Raw genomic sequence first — 17,741 nt, forward strand, 5'->3', positions numbered from 1 at the left:
TTATTTTTTTTTTCTTAAAAAGTGGGGGTTTTGATAGTTCAGTTGGTAGGCCACTCAATTTACACGTAAAGGGAGCAAGATCAATAGGAGTGGAGTTGAAGATTTTTTCCTTTCCCTTCTGTCCACCCAGCAGTGATCAGGTAGTTGGGTGTATAAGTATAAGATCTGTTGAAAAGTACTATGCAATAGAGTCAGTATTTCTATCCCAAGGTAACACTGGTTGGTATCCTATCCAAAGGCTAACAAGCAGTTTCTATTCTCTGTTTTAAACTATAAAAACTGGGGTAAACTCCAGCTTCATCGGCCTTGGTTCTGAAGGACTTCTTTCTTTTTTATACTTTTTATTCACCAATCTAGATGATAAATGAGATGATAAATTGATTTTCATTTATGTTTTTTATTTCCTACAACAGTGCAGTGGACAGTCATTCCAGAGTTGTTAGCCCAGTGTCGTTGTGGTCTGTATGCAGGCGATGCAGGATTTAGACCTCGCGATGTCTGTGTATCCGCTCCAACAGGAAGTGGGAAAACCCTCACATTTGTCCTGCCTATCATTCAGGTAAAAAAAAAAAAAAAGAAAAGGAAAAAAGTGAGCTTTTTATAAAGCGCAATATCCAGTAAATGTGCTCAAAGCGCTTTACAAGGGGTCCCTGGCCAACAGCAACATGTAACAATTAGGACGGGACATGACACCTGTTAGGCAATGTTACAATTTTTTCTGACTGGGACAATACTGTTAACAGCCAAGAACCCATTTTACACCTGAATACGGTGATAGAATGTGAGTAAAGAGTCTTCTCCAAGGACTCAACTATGCGCCCAGCGAGCCACAAACCCAGGACCTTCCGATCTGAAAGCGAGTGTCATACCACTAGACCACATAGCCGCACACACAAAAAAAGAAAAGGATTACTTCTGCTTATTTTTCAATTGTGACTCATTGCATCAATATGGTATTATGAACTATCTGCAGAATAACTGGATTTAGATTTAAAGTCAATATGATCAGAATGAGTTGGTTGATAGAGCTGTGACTTGCCAACATGACAACCAGCCTTCAGGGGAGTGGATATCATTGGTTGGCCAATCAGGTATACTGTTTTGCTAAGAGAATGCTATTTCATTGTGGTAAAAAAGAGCGCATTTTCTTTGGACCAGAAATTTTGACTTGATCGTCAATTTGAAGTGATTGATTCCTGCCATATAGGTGTTGCTATAATATAGGGTTTTCACTAAAATGTATCTTGTTATTATAATATGTTACATGAAAAAAAATTACTAATGATATATAAGTACAAGGGGAAAAAATCAGGACTTGAGCACAGTGCTGCTATGTGGTCCTGTGTATGACACTCGCTTTTAGATTGAAAGGTCCTGAGTTCAAGCCTCGCTCCGTTCATAGTTCAGTTTGGAAAATGCTTTTTTACTCACATTCTTTCACCGTACTCAGGTGCAAAATGAGTAGGTACCTGGCCGTGTACAGCTTTGTCTCTGTCAGAAACAAAAAATTGTAATATTGCCTAACAGTGTCATGTTTTGTCCTACATGTTATGTGTTGCTGTTGGCCAGGCACCCTTTGTAAAGCGCTTTGAGCACGTTTAGTGGATATTGGGCTATATAAAAACTCAAGTTCAAGTTCTCTTGTTCACACACACACACACACACACACACACACAAAAACAAAACAAAACAAATAAACCTTGAAATATCTTTTGATGAATGTCTTGTTTTGTATTGTTTTCAATCAGGCTTTAAAAAACAGAGTGGTACCTCGAGTAAGGGCCTTGGTCATCCTCCCTGTCAAGGATCTGGCAAAGCAGGTCTACAGCGTTTTCACCAAATACTGTGAAGGGACCCAGCTAAAGGTTAGTTTAGTTTTGGATTCATTGAAGTTTGATGCACGTGTTTCATTCTTACTGTTCTGTCATCTGCATTTTTTGCCAAATTGGGACCCAAAATTTGCCAAGAAATTTGGTTCGGAAAGGATCATTATCCGTAGAGATTAGCTTCCCTTGGTTCGGGCCCAGGCAAAGCTGCAACATTTCTCAAGTTTTTTGGTTATTTTGTTTTCGCTTCTTTTTTTCCCCAAAAAATTTGCCACTCGATTTGCCAATTTTCCCAAAATTTGCCACGATTTGCCAATTTTGGGAAATTTGCCAAAATTTGCGGATCGCCCTGATATTTGCGGACGCAAATTGCCATTTGCGCCGCAAAAAATGCAGATGACAGGCTGTTCAGTAGCAATGGTAAACACAAATCGTGTTTTCATAGCGTTTTCATCAAATACTGTGAAGGGACCCACCTAAAGGTCAGTTTAGTTTTGTATTCATTGAAGTTTGATGCATGTTTTTCATTCTTACTGTTCAGTTACGATGGTAAACACAAATCGTGTTTTCATCAAATTGTGAAGCGACGCAGCTAAAGGTCGGTTTAGTTTTGTATTCATTGAAGTTCGATGCATGTTTTTCATTCTTACTGATCAGTTACGTTGGTAAACACAAATAGTGTTTATATAACGTTTTCATCAAATATGTGGGCGTCCTTGAGATAATCTGTCGCATGGTGAAAATCTTCAAACAGAGATACTGACAATTTTAGTCAAGAGGTAAATTTTTATGGAAAATGAGTTCTCATCAAAAATCATTAAATCAAACTTTTTTCTACATATTAATGAAATACTTTAATTGAATTCTACTCCTAAATATTTTATTTTAATTTTTTTATGAAGGTAATTATTATACTTAATATCAACTCTTGTCAACTTTGAAAACCATTTTCTCAAAATTAGGGTTTCACACCCTAGCCCATACATTGGACCATAAATTCATGTAAAATCACCCGATTTGCTTCAAATAAGGATTAAAGTACTCAGGAGACATTGAGCTTCTTTTAAAAAATGCAACTACAAAAACGCAAAACAACAATTTTCACCATGCGACTGATTAAGTCAGGGACACACATGTATTGTGAAGAGACCCAGCTAAAGGTCAGCTTAGTTTAGTATTCATTGAAGTTCATCAATGCATGTTTTTAATCAGTTGCGACAGTAAACACAAATAGTGCCTCATGCAACTTTGCTCCAGATCCAAGTCACTGCTGTAATCTGTATACAAAGTAGTCCTGCAGAGCCATTCATTGGGCCCATAGAGCTGAAGTTTATCACAGTTTCTTTCTATAGCATAATAATAATAATAATAATAATAATAATAATAATAATAATAATAATAATAATACTTTATTGCATCCCAAAAAGGAAATTTGTTTGTACAGATGTGTTATAATTTACACAATAAGATAAAAATACAATGGAAATATGATGTATATATAAAAAATGAGCAGCTCCATAACCAGAGTTGCGCTTTATAATATGAATAATTTCAGCACTGTAAAATAGTTAAAATTGTAACTATAGTTTGAAAATTGAAAAGATTGCAAAACAAATAAATTAATAAATTAATATTTACATTTTTAAAAAGTAAAAATGCGAAATACTTAAATAAAATGATTATTGCTTGTTGTTATAAAGCCTAATACTGGACGGCAGAAAAGATTTTCAGTGTCTCTCTTTTTTCGTTGAAATAGAGAAAGGGTGACCACTCCTTCCTGACATAATAACTGATGGTCTTAGTGGATGATTCTGGTCATTTACTATTTTAGTTCTTTGAAACGGACAATATTAGCAATTGTTTGCTACCCTCAAACTAAGTCCACTGATAGTGTGCTCTCCGACTCTACATCTGTTCCCTATTTGTACCGTTTCCCCTTTGTCTTACTTTTTCTCAAGTCCTTTTAATTATACGTCTAAAATGTTTTTACTATCCAATTTTCATCCTTTTTACTGGTGCTGATATGACTTAATTGTGATAGCAATCGCTGTAAAACCCTTAAAACAAAAACAAAACAAAACAAACAAAAAATAGTTGGCTGTTATGTATCTGTATTGCTATTTTATTGGAATAGATGGCCTCATTGATACGTTGGAAGACGACGTAGAACATTTGTTTCAGTACTTCTATTCTACGCCTAACTGAAAAATGATTCCAAATGCAGTGATAGAGGAACATATTTGACAAAACTTTCGAATATCTTGAACGATCCAGGATTTACAATACTTGTCTTTATTATTATTATTATTATTATTATTATTATTATTATTATTATTATTATTATTATTATTATTATTATTATTATTATTATTATTATTATTATTACGGTTTACACAAATGACTGTACAAGTGACTTGGTCCCAATTTTGAAATTTGCTGATGACACTGCCCTTAAGGGTTAATATTTAAAGATGATGAAACCGCATACAGATCTGAGATCGACAGATTTGTTGGTTGGTGTGAAGATAACTTCCTGAAATTCAATGTAGGAAAAACCAACGAAATGATTTTTGATTTTATAAAGAACACAAATTCCATCAGTCCGCTCAAAATTAAAAATCAAGCTGTTGAGCAAGTTTCGGTTTACAAATATTTGGGTATTTTAATTGACAATAAATTGCAGTGGGATTTACAAACCAATGCTGTTATCTCTAAATTGAACAAAAGAATGTATTTTATTTGGAAACTTTCAGAAACATAGACAAAACGTTATGCACCCTTTTTTATAGATCTGTTTTGGAGACCGTTATTATTTTTTGTATTACAGCATGGTGTGGAAATGCCAGTATTTGCGACATTAAGAAAATTGATCGGATAATTGATAAAGCCAGGAGTTATACTCACCCAATTTCCAATGTGGAAGAACTGTTCAAGAGATTTTGTTCTAAGTAAAATGCAGAAAGTTATGAAGGATGGCGATCACCCCCTTCGCAAATATATTAAGTTCTCCATGAGGAGCCGTCGCCTTATATCTATAAAAACAAAGACAACACGTCACCTTAATTCATTTTTGCCACATGATGTTCGAATTTTTAACGCCGAACTGTGATTTAAATTAAATACTATCTTTTAAATATGCACTCTCAAATTTTTAAATTAATATATAAGGTGTTGCTGTTGGTTCTTGGTTGTATATTTTTACATGTTTGTACATTTGCATATATATATATATATATATATATATATATATATATATATATATATATATATATATATATATATATATATATAATATTATAGATATCTAATATGTATTTATACAATATATATATTATATTATATTGTGCATAATTCTAATTATTTATTATAATATTATTATTATTATTATTATTATTTTATTATTATTATTATATTATTATTATTATTATTATTATTTATTATTATTATTATTATTATTAATGTTATTATTATTTTAATTCTAGGTTTGCTTGTTGGGTGGAAAGACTAGTTTCCAGTCAGAGCAAAAGCAACTGTTAAGAGAAAGGTAATAGTAGCAAAATCCTTTTTTAAATAAAAATCTATATATCCATGCTCAAGGTAAATGGACACAGCATTTTGGATGGAAAATTTGCAAATATGTAACCCTTCGCCTCAAAATGTCATTATGTCAGATGCCTTCATTGAGTAGGGTGAGCTTTCATCCTGTAACAAAATTTATAAATTACAAAAAAACCCCGTATATTTCCTATTTCTAGCTATTTTGACTCTTTTATCTTTCTGGGTGGGGATCCTGACCTCCCATAGTGGGCAGGGAGGTGCATACTGTGTCTTCTATCCCCCTGTGTCTGTTTTCCAACGAGCTTTCTGTCTTTGTCTTGGAATGAGATTACTTGGTTTTGTCCTGGCCCTGACCGGATACCCTGGCTGAGAGGGAAGCAGTCAAATGCATATTTATTGTTTTGGGAGATGATATTTTTTTCCTTCTAAATCATCTCTCTGTTATGTATTACTATGTTAGTTATTTTTAATGTATAATGTAAGCATTTGAGTGTATTCCTCTTTGTTGGATTTTGTGCTTGTGTCCGGATGAGACTTACAGGTGATCTCAAACAAAGTATGCTCTTAGAATCTACATCTGATCCCTATTTGTTTCCAGTTCCCCTACGTCTTACTTTATCTTGGGTGCTTTAACTGTAATTCTAGAACTTTTTACTATCCCATTTTCTTCCTTTTTACTGGCGCTGATATAACCTAAATGTGTTGCAAGCACCGTAAAACCCTTAAAAACAAAAACAAAACATCATTTATCTTATTATATATTAAGCGAATGGGTTTTTTTTTAACACCAAGATTCCAAAACCACTAGACCAATCGTCACCAAATTTTGCATGGTGTTTACAATTGCCATGTTGATGGTTTTTCTTTATTATGAGATTGATTAGACATCGTGATGTTTGATCAAAAAATCAAATTTGCTTAGTCAAATCCTATCGAAAACAAATGCCATCATTTTTAGCACATTGGTTTGTGTCAACCTTCCAGTTAGCGAGTATGACAATGGGATTGGAGTATTTGCATTGATTTATGTAAACCATTTTCTACTCTTAACATTGGGAACGAGTTCTACGATAGTGAGCCAAATATATAAGATCAAATGCAGAAAGTATCTCTCTGTGCCCAAATAAAAAGCTCCGTGGAGTTCTCTTACGAATTTATTGTCAATTAAGACAAAAGAAACTGAGTTCAAATTTTATTCAACACTTGAATCATAAATTTCAAACTGATCGAGTTATTATTATCGTTCAATGAACGGACAGATATACTTGTTCTGCCTTAATACCAGATTGATGCTGATGGTCAGAAAGGTTTATACAGTTTTCATATGTGTGAACTCCAATCCAATCCATACTGATGGAGCTTCAAAGATAGATGCAACATTTGTGTGTTTTTGGGAGAGTGTTAGATTTTGGCTCTGTATCACATTGATTATGTCCTCCTGTGATAGAAATGTTTTCTATTTGACAAGTAAATTTCTCAAAACTGTCAGAATTCCTCAAGTTGTCAGAGAGAGACAAACACAAATAACACTTACTGACATCCACTGGCGTCTGCATGCCTGTCACTTAAACAGATTTAATATGGATATATTTTAATTTCTTTTAAAGCCAAATTGCAAATAATGCAGTTTTTTTAGACTATGGCCTAGACAGGTTTGAAGACATGTCTTGACTTTTCGTTTTTGAATCCAAATCTTTAGATCAGAGGCAAATCCATCAGAAGAATGGAGATCTGATGTGGACATTGTTGTGACCACCAAAGGGAGACTACTTGACCACATCGACAGGACAGAGGGCTTTGATCTCTCTCATCTCCGATACCTGGTAAGTTTAGAAGTAGGTTTTACGGTTTAGATTATGGCAGGAGGCAAAAAGAATGTAGGCCTTCAGAGCCATTGGCCCATGGAGTTGGAGTTTATCCTAGTTTCTATAATGTGAAATGGACAATAGCAATTGCTTGGTACCCTTTGGATAGGACGCTAGTCTATTGCAAAGTATTTTCAGCCTGGTCTAATGGGCCCAGCTACCCAATCGCTGCTGGGTGGACAGGAGGGTCAGAAAAAAAAATGTCGACTGCACCTGGGATTGATCTCGGTCCCTTTGATTGTGAAGCGAGTGCTCTACCAACTGAGCTACTGGGACCCTCTGCGGGAGGCAAATTGTGAAATTATTGATTTCTATTACTTATATTCTTTGTCCAGCCATAGTCTAAAAACTGCATTGTTTACAATTATGATAATTTTTTAAAGATGACTTTTAAAGCAAGCCAGTGTTGATTAATTTTTTTTTTTACACATTAAAATCTGTCCACTAACCAGGTGGTTGATGAAGCAGATCGGTTGATGACCGACATCAATGACAACTGGCTGAGTAAAGTGGAGAAGGCGGCCTACACAGCCAAACCAGACGTGTTCTCACCATACGTTCGCTCCAGACAAGCTGGCCTGACAATAGCCAGGTATGTTCTCATTTCGTGTTGGAATTGGAAAGCAGTTTTGTTTAGCATAATCAGCACTTTTATTTAGCAACAGTCTGAGATACTTTGACAAAACATCCATTTGCTTTTTGTTATCTTGTTTGTTTTGAGTTTTTCTTTCTTTCTTTTGTTTGTCTTGTTATTTTTTAATATTTTTTTCCCCATTGTTTAAGCGGTTTTTTTGTTCATTTTTTTTTTTTTTCCATTTTGACCAGAATTTTTAAAAATTGAAATGTTGATGAATTATCGAGAAATGAAGTGAATAGAGGCAATTAACTTTCTTGGTGTTTACGTGTTGACCCCATGACCTCAAGGAGTTGTTAGAGGGAGTCAAGATAGATGCATATGTTTCATACCACTTTTTTTCTTCTTTTTTTTTGTTGAGTGGTGCTTAGCATTGATTGTGGAACGTCCCTCTTGTAGACAGCCGGAGGTGCAGAAACAGTAGGGTCCTAGGTTTAACTCCCTATCACAGCAAACGTTTTTATTCTCTATTGTCTTCTGACACTTCCCTGCTCACTTCATTTATTTTAAATTATTATTAACGTATGTACATATAAAAAAAAAAAAAATTTCTCTTTGTTGTTTTAAACCTCAGGAATGGGAGACATCTGACTTTTGCCGTCGTTTTTTTTCTGGTTGACTTTTATCTTCTTCCTATCTATTTGTCTGGGTTATCTTTGTTGTTATTAAGTTTTACAAAACATTTCCCCCTTGCCCCTCTTCCCCCCCCCCCCCCCCCCCCCTTCTAATTTTCGCAGCTGTAGACGAGGAACAATGCATGTAAGTATTTTATTTTATTGTCTTATTTTTCAAAAAAGGGTATTGAATGGGAGTTATTTCAGGAGTTGCAGTATTAATGTCTACATGTTGCACTTGTGGTCAAATATTAAACACAATTTATATCTTGAAACTCTTAAAGTATTGCGGAAAAAAAAAATGAAACCATGTGATCTTCTTCTTCTTCTTCTTCTTCTTCTTCTTCTTCTTCTTCTTCTTCTTCTTCTTCTTCTTCTTCTTCTTCTTCTTCTTCTTCTTCTTCTTCTTCTTCTTCTTCTTCTTCTTATTCTTCTTCTTATTCTTATTCTTCTTCTTATTCTTATTCTTATTCTTATTCTTATTCTTATTCTTCTTCTTAATATTTTTATTACTATTACTATTTTTATCATTATTATTATTATTATTATTATTATTATTATTATTATTATTATTATTATTATTATTATTATTATTATATATTATTATTATTATTATTTATTATTATTATTATTATTATTATTATTATTATTATTATTATTATTATTATTATTATTATTATATTATATATATTATATTAATACTATTATTATTATTATTATTACTACTACTATTATTATTATTATTATTATTATCATTAATTTTTTATTTCTTTAAAATCCTTAAAGATGCAGAAACTTCTCTTTTCGGCCACACTAAGCCTGAACCCCGACATGTTGGAGCAGATGAGTTTGTTTTTGCCGCTCCTGTTCACAGTGACACCTCCGGGATCTGTAACTCAGACATCTGATGGAGCTTTTGCAGTCCCTGGAAACGCGTTTGATCCAGGTTAGAACTCTTTTTTTATCATCTCATCTAACAATGTGTTTGTTTTTTTTCTCTCTTTAAACAGTGCTGATGGTGACAAAAAAAAAAGGAGGAAAATTTTGAACGATTCACTTTTAAGCTATATTTTTTACTGCACTTATTACCAATTTTAGAGCAAGTTAAGATGTTAAACTATCATTGTTACTCTAGATATCTTGTGGAGACATGGAAACTGCACCTTTTTGTTCCACCACACACCAAGTCTTTCACTGCTAGTACATTTGATTGGGGGGAAATGTTTTTTTTTTAAAGGAGGAAATTCCTCCTCCGACTCCAAAATCGCAGATTTCCGCGGATCCGAAGCAAAACGATCACTACTGTTTTAAAGTAAATAATGATGCATCTTGGAAAAATTACCGTTCCAGTTTAATATGCCAGCTTTTTATTTATAACTGATTTTTCTTTTCTTCTATATTTAGAAAACAAAACTGTGGAAAAGAAAGTGGCAAATTAAATTTTATTATCTAGTCTTCAAACTCAGTTATTAGCATCTACTCTATTGAAACGTGATACAAATACAGTCTAGATGTATTCAGTTCTTTATATTTCTTTTTTCTTTTTTAAAATATTTTTTGTTTATTTTTGTTTTTGTTAATAATCTTACATATTTATTCTGATTTCACAGATACAAGTGCAATATCAGAACAACTGCAGGTGAGAAATTCTTTGAAAAATTTATTTAAATGAAAAAGCTTTCTTTTCAAATGCAATGTAAAGTTATAGAGTGTAATATGTGTTAAATATACTAAGATTTAAACAAAAAGTAATCCAATTCCAAGACATAGACAGAAAACAACTCAATCACAGATAGGGGGATAGAAGATACAGCAAGTGACCTCCTGCCTATTACGGGAGGTCATATCAAAAGACCCCCACCCAGAACATCCACTTTCTGCTGATTATTTCTCTCCCACTGCTCCTCATTCCTGATTTTGTCAGTATAGTTGGAGTCTATGTAGTCCTTCAGAGCCATTAGGCACATGGAGCCAAAGTTTATCCCGATTTCTATAGTGTGAAACAGACAATATCAATTGCTTGTTACCCTTTGGATAGGACACAAGTCTATCACAAAGTACTTTCCACCAGATCTAACAGATCCGGCTACCCAATCACTGCACCCGGGATTGATCTCAGTCCCTTTAGTGTGTGAAGCGAATGCTCTACCAACTGAGCTATTGGGACCCCCTTGCTAATTCCCCATAAATACTTATCCCCACGACAACTTCTGACTGTAACTCATACCATCAGACGAAACTGATTTTTAATGTCAGATTAAAATTCTTTTATTTCTTTTCAGGAACGCTACGTGGATTGCGAAATCTCTGAGAAGCCACTGATCCTTCTTCATTTTATGCTGACAAAAAAGTATCAGCACGTCCTTTGTTTTACCAACAGTGTGGAGACCACGAACAGGTAACTAATTCATGGCAGAATTTCTACTGACGAATGAAAATTTAGTTCATTTTTTTACAAATTTCTATTTGATGTCAGAAAATAGTAATAGTAAGAAAAATAATAATATTGACAATAAAATTATTATAATAATATAATAATAATAATAATAATAATAATAATAATAAAATAATAATATAATAATAATAATAATAATATAATAATAATAGTGATAATGATAATAACAATTATATCAATAATGACAATATAATACTGATAATGATAATCATAATGATACCATAATAATAATAATAATAATAATAATAATAATAATAATAATAATAATAATAATAATATTAATTATAATAACAGTGATAGTAATAATTCATTTTTATTATTATACGTGCCTACCAGATTGTATCTTGTGATGAAACAGATGCCTGGTATCAAAGCAGAGCAACTCACCTCGTACATCCACCCAAATACAAGAAGGAGAATCCTTAAAGAATTTGAAGACGGGAAAGTTCAACTGTAAGTCAATTCTTTTTTTTTTTTTTTTTTATTGTGGTGAGTCGTAATTTGATTGGCAGGAACGGGAAATTCACTTAGGTCAGGAATCACACTTACTTCAGTTTTATCATTACCATCATTATCGTTTCTTTTTCTTGATTATTGCATAGCTGCCAACCAGTACGATAAAATCGTACTTAGTACGATTGGCCAATCCAGAAAAAGAAAAAAAATCCAAAAAAAAAAAAAAAAAGAAGAAAATCTGATAAAAATTATCTTGGGAGAAAATTTTTTGTCAAGAAATTCAAGGTGCTACTTCTGGTGGAAGAGGGTGAAAGTTTCAATGCAGCCATTGACTCACTAGAGTCTGAATTCAATGCTTATGCTGTAGAGGACTTTCCTTCAGACTTCCTGGTGCAGTCCTCAGATGAGCAGTGGTTTACAATGGCAAAGATTGTAGACTCTTTTGGGAAAAAGAAGTTTAAAAAGCTGTCATATTTCATGCTTGGCCTTCTCACAAGCCCACACAGCAATTGTGAGTGTGAGAGAATTTTCAGTCAAATTAGGAAAAATAAGACTGACTTCAGGGGCAGCCTGAGCACAGACATGCTTTCAGGACTTCTCATTGTCAAGTCTAATAGCACTCCATGCTATGACAGTGAGTTCAGCTCAGAGTTCCTGAAGAGGGCAAAGACAGCCACAAAGGAGGCTGTTAAGCCCAAGCCTCAGTAATCTGCTTCTGTCACCAGCTTCTCTTATTATTACAGTTCTGACCATTCTAGTACTTAAGTACATTAATAAATATGCCATTTTAAGACATGAATTGGGCGTCCACGCCGTGCCGCGTATAATAATACATTTTTGCATTTTGAAAAGTTGGCAGCCATGTTATTATTTTTTGAGGCTGTGCCTATATGGTCGTTTTCTGGGTGGGGTTCCTGGCCTCCAATAGTGGGCAGGGTGGCATTTACTGTGTCTTCTACACCCTTATATCTGTTTTCCAATTTACTTTGTCTTTGTCTTGGAATGAGGTCACTTGGTTTTGCTCTGGTCTTGACCGGGCCGTAGTGCTTGGCTGGGAGGGAAACAGTCAAATGCATAATTATTGTCTTGGGAGATGAGATTTTTTTCCTTTTATCATCTCTCTGTTATGTACTGTTATATTTATTATTTTGAATGTATAATGTAAGCATTTGAGTGTATTCCTCTTACTGGGATCTTGTACTGGTGTCTGGGTGATACATTTAGGTGATCTCAAACTAAGTACATTGATGTGGTGTTCTCGGAATCTACATCTGTTAGCTAGTTGAACCAACAACTCCCCTTTGTCTTACTTTTCCTCAAGTCCTTTTAATTGTAGATCTAGAATATTTTCACTATCCAATTTTCTTCCTTTTTACTGGCGCTGATATGACCTACCCCGTGTGGTGTCCGGGGTCCCTCAACTGAGAGGGTCAAGAATAGCCCAACGCCAAGCCATCGTGTCGTAAAAGGCGACTAATGGTGTGTGATTCCCCCATCTTTGAGTCACCTGGTCCTCCAGGTTGGGGGTTGGCAAAGGGTTAACACCCCTTTCCGTTAAACTCAAATTGTTACAGAAACACAGACAGACAAACTAAATCCTTTTTTTAGCTTGGGCGACCGAAGAGTTTCTGGAATTACAGAATTTATGAAGGACAACAGACAAAGCCGAAAGGACTCTGCTGACCCGATGACGTCTTCGCCAAACAAGCAGATTCGAATTGCGTCGTGGAACGTTCGCACCATGTATGAAGCAGGAAAAAGCTCTCAAGTTGTGACTGAGATGAGAAGATACAGGCTGCATATACTTGGAGTAAGCGAAACCCACTGGATACAATCCGGTCAGAAACACCTCAAGTCTGGGGAGAAGATTTTATATTCAGGGAGAGGGGACGGGATTCATACACAGGGAGTAGGAATAATTCTAAGCAAGTTTGCCCAGAAGTCACTGAGAGGATGGGAACAATGCGGAGAAAGGATCATCATGGCGTCCTTTACAACACAGAGTAAGAAGATCAGCATGAACATTGTACAGATCTATGCCCCAACAAATGATGCAACAGATGAGGACAAAGATACATTTTATGGTCTGCTACAACAAGTCATTGACAAGTTGCCAAGGAAAGACATCAACATATTGATGGGAGATGCTAATGCAAAAGTGGGACAGGATAACGTAGGCTATGAAGGTATCATGGGACGTCATGGCATGGAGAAATGAATGATAATGGAGAGAGATTTGCAAATTTCTGTGCATTCAACAGTTTGGTGATTGGAGGATCAGTGTTCCCCCATAAGAGGATCCACAAAGCAACTTGGGTCTCACCAGATGGTGTGACAGAGAATCAGATTGATCATTTTTGTATCTCTCGTAGATTCAGACGTTCATTGGAAGATGTGACAGTACGGAGAGGGGCAGATGTTGGATCAGACCACCACCTGCTATTGGCAAAGCTTAAGCTCCGACTCAGAAAACACGGGGCCAGATCACATACAAGAAGAAAATTCGAGGTGAATGCACTTGATGGGGAAAAGAATGAGGAATTCAAACTACAATTGAGTAATAGATTCCAACCTCTTACTGAGCTCGAGGAGGACATAGATGTAGAGTCACATTAGGCAAAGATCAAGGAAGTCTACATAACAACTTGCCACGAGGTATTGGGGTAAAGAAATCGGAACATAAAGAATGGATAAGTCCAACCACCTTGGACCTTATTGAAAAGAGGAGAACGAGGAAGGAACAAGTGAATGCAAGCCGAACAAGGGCTTCAAGACTGGATGCACAAGAGCAGTATCGAGCCATAGCTAAGGAAGTCAAAAGATCTGTGAAAAAAGACAAGGAAGCATTCATGAACAGACTTGCAGAGAAAGCAGAAGCAGCAGCGACTGGAGGACACATGAGGATCCTTTATCAAACTACCAAGACACTTGCTGGAAAATATGGAAACCAGAGGTACCAGTCAAAGACAAAGATGGGAAAACTATTTTTGGAAAAGAGGCTCAATCTGAACGATGGAGGGAACATTTCAACTGCCTTCTGAACAGACCACCACCAGACAACCAGCCAGAAATTTTGCCTGCAAGGAATGAGCTACCAATTAGCTGTGATCCACCATCGATAGCAGAGATTGTGGGTGCCATCAACAAGATGAAAAGGGGGAAAGCTGCTGGACCAGACCAGATTCCACCGGAGGCTCTAAAAGTTGATGCGAAAAGAAATGCTGAGGCCCTGCACCCACTATTTGAGAGAATCTGGAATGACGGGATATTCCCAAAGGATTGGAAGGAAGGACATCTTATCAAGCTTCCAAAGAAAGGGGACCTCAGTAATTGTAATAATTATCGAGGCATCACTCTTCTTTCTATCCCAGGAAAGGTTTTCAACCGTATTATTTTAGAGAGAATTAAGAATGCAACAGATGCTAAACTGCGGGACGAACAGGCAGGTTTTCGGAAAAACCGTTCAACCACCGACCAGATTGCCTCTCTGCGAGTCATAGTAGAACAGTCTATAGAATGGAACTCTCCTCTTATTGTCAACTTTCTGGATTACGAAAAGGCTTTCGACAGTATTGACAGAGCAACATTGTGGAAAATTCTGGCACATTATGGACTCCCTGAAAAGATAGTAAACCTCATTAAGGAAATGTATGAAGGATCAAGTTGCAGGGTTGTACAGGAAGATCAGCTTACTGACAGCTTTGAAATTAAGACTGGTGTCAAGCAGGATGCTTGCTCTCACCATTCCTGTTCATCCTTGCCATTGATTGGCTAATGAAGGAAACCTCCAAAGGGCAAAGAAATGGGATACATTGGACCCCCTGGACACAGTTGGATGATCTGGATTTTGCAGATGATCTGGCTCTTCTGTCCCACACCCAGGACCAGATGCAAGCAAAAACCACAATTATAAACAGCCTCTCGGAATCAATTGGTCTAAGAATTCACCCTGCAAAATCAAAGGTCTTGAGGATAGGTACGCGTCAAAGGGAGCAGATCAAAGTAAAAGATCAGGAACTCGAAGATATAGACACTTTCTGCTATCTCGGAAGTATAATTGACAAGGATGGAGGCACGGAAGCAGAGGTGAAAGCACGAATAGGAAAGGCACAGGCTGCATTCACATCTTTGAACAGAGTTTGGAGAACTAAAGATATCTCCCTTCAACTAAAGCTAAGACTTTTCAACTCAAACGTGAAGTCTGTCCTACTGTATGGATGTGAAACTTGGAACGCATCACAGGCATGTATAAGGAGGGTACAGATTTTCGTAAACAGGTGCATGCGTAAGCTACTCAGAATAAAATGGATGGATAGAATAAAAAATGAAGAAGTATGGAAAAGAACACAGCAGAAACCAGTGGGAGAGGATATAGGAAGAAGACGATGGAGGTGGATTGGACACACGCTTAGAAAGAATGACTCAACTATAACAAAGAAAGTATTGGACTGGAACCCTCAGGGCAGAAGATCAAGGGGAAGGCCACGAGGAACATGGAGAAGAATTAAAGAAGCTGATATACAGAGAAGTGGTAAGACCTGGAATGAGATAAAAAAGTTGGCTCAGGATAGAGAAGGATGGAAACTGTTTGTCTGTGGCCTATACCCTGACCCAGGGTGAAAAAGGCAATGATGATGATATGACCTAAATGTGTTGCAAGTGCCGTAAAACCCTTAAAAACAAAAAATCGTATATTGTCGTTTTTAACACAATTAGACGTCAGTATTAGGTTATTTTGTAAAGCTGTTTTTTTTTAATCATTGGGTTTTCATCAGTTTATCTATCTGAGTTACTTTAGACTAAACTCACAATATAATAAAATTCTGAATTTTCGAAGGGATCGAAAAAATTGTAACTTAAATGTGTTCTTGTTTGCTCCAGGTTCCTAATTTGGCTGTTAAATATTAACTCTTCCCCTTTCCCCCCCTCCCCCGTGTTTTTATTCCACAGCCTGATATCATCTGACATTATGACTCGAGGAATGGACATCCCGAACGTTGATTACGTGGTTTCCTATGAGACGCCGCCTCATATTGCGACATACATTCATCGAGTGGGCCGTACAGCAAGGGCCAACAAGTCTGGAACGGCCATCAGTCTAGTCGACAGTACGGAGGTTAGTGAGTTGTGAATGGTAGATCTTTAGGAGGATGGAGATTTTGCAGATTTTTCTACATCTGCTGAGTTTTTAAAAACATTTTTATAGGAGAGCAGTGGTGCCAGCCATATGCAGGCCTCAAAGTGGACCGGGAACACCAGGAAAAGCCGGGAATTTTATCTTGAAAATTCCCGACCGAGAAAGGTCGGGAAAATCGGTGAAAATTGCCTTGGGCCGGGGAAAGACTGTGAGAAAAATCCAGGTGAACAACAACCCAACATGTATTCTTCCGCGTAATCATTACCCAACCTGCGAACGATCGGCTTAGAATTTTGTCTGTTTCATTTTATTATTCAATAAGCCATTTCTTTTAGAATTTGAGAGCTTTGTCTATTCAAGGTCTGTCTTGTATTTGTAATAGGGTTTCCCACAGATGCCGGTATATCCCTCATCGAACACACTACTGGTAGTGGTAACTGGTCTAGATTTGATGAGCATGCTTGAAAATACTTCCTTAAAAATCTCCCCAGAGCCTGGAAAAAAGCGGGGAAAAGCAGGGAAAAATATTTTCTTGAATCACTTCTAGGCCTGCATATGTAAAAAATGTGAATTCTTACACATCTTCGTTCATTGTTTGTTTGCATTTTGCTGAGGATTGTGCACATGGTTTAATTTCAAGTATTTTAGCATTTTTAACATTCATACGGTCTAATTGCACTTGAACATTATTGTTCTTATCATTATTATTATTATTATTATTATTATTATTATTATCATTATTATTATTAAGCCAAGTGGTTTGTTTACAGATGCCTGATTTTGAAAGGGTGATGACAGAAGCAGGGAGATGGGACAGACTCAAAACGGTGACAGTCAAAAAGAAACATTTGGAACCGTTAGTGCCAGGATACACCAAGGCTCTCAAAGTCGTACCAAAGATACTCCGGGTTTGGTTTTGGTTTTGGTTTTAAAAAGTTATTTTAAAATAAATTTTGTTTTTTAAATTTTGTGGCTCAGGTAGCTCAATAGTAGGGTGCTTTGTTCTTTAACAAAAGTAAGTGATGTTGGGCAAAATCAGTGATCATGAGGGTGAGAAAACTCTTGTCCTCAGCGTTGTGTCTTTGGGTAAGGCATTTTACATTCTTTGCCCATCCATGCCAGCTGTACAGATTTAATGAATCTGAATTGAAGATAATTTCAATGTAATGTTTATTTAAAAAAAAGACGTGTCATTT

At 36.0% G+C, this 17,741-nt stretch overlaps 1 protein-coding gene across 8 annotated transcripts in view; it reads left to right on the plus strand.

Moving 5' to 3' along the window:
• The window catches only part of LOC144978910 (ATP-dependent RNA helicase DDX51-like), a 33,338-nt gene that overhangs the window by 10,387 nt on the left and 5,210 nt on the right, over positions 1-17,741 (plus strand). For all 8 annotated transcript variants that reach the window (XM_078925521.1, XM_078925518.1, XM_078925513.1 and 5 more), the window contains 12 exons: positions 414-559; positions 1,749-1,865; positions 5,309-5,370; positions 7,084-7,207; positions 7,702-7,841; positions 8,621-8,642; positions 9,284-9,443; positions 10,108-10,136; positions 10,780-10,895; positions 11,289-11,405; positions 16,359-16,524; positions 17,316-17,453. In XM_078925521.1, coding sequence (XP_078781647.1) covers positions 414-559; positions 1,749-1,865; positions 5,309-5,370; positions 7,084-7,207; positions 7,702-7,841; positions 8,621-8,642; positions 9,284-9,443; positions 10,108-10,136; positions 10,780-10,895; positions 11,289-11,405; positions 16,359-16,524; positions 17,316-17,453 — 1,337 coding nt within the window. The remainder of the gene's footprint in view (positions 1-413; positions 560-1,748; positions 1,866-5,308; positions 5,371-7,083; positions 7,208-7,701; positions 7,842-8,620; positions 8,643-9,283; positions 9,444-10,107; positions 10,137-10,779; positions 10,896-11,288; positions 11,406-16,358; positions 16,525-17,315; positions 17,454-17,741) is intronic.

This window comes from Berghia stephanieae, chromosome 8 (assembly GCF_034508935.2).
Source record: "Berghia stephanieae isolate SIO BIC M18660-M18661 chromosome 8, UCSD_Bste_1.3, whole genome shotgun sequence".
Lineage (NCBI taxonomy): Eukaryota > Metazoa > Mollusca > Gastropoda > Nudibranchia > Aeolidiidae > Berghia > Berghia stephanieae.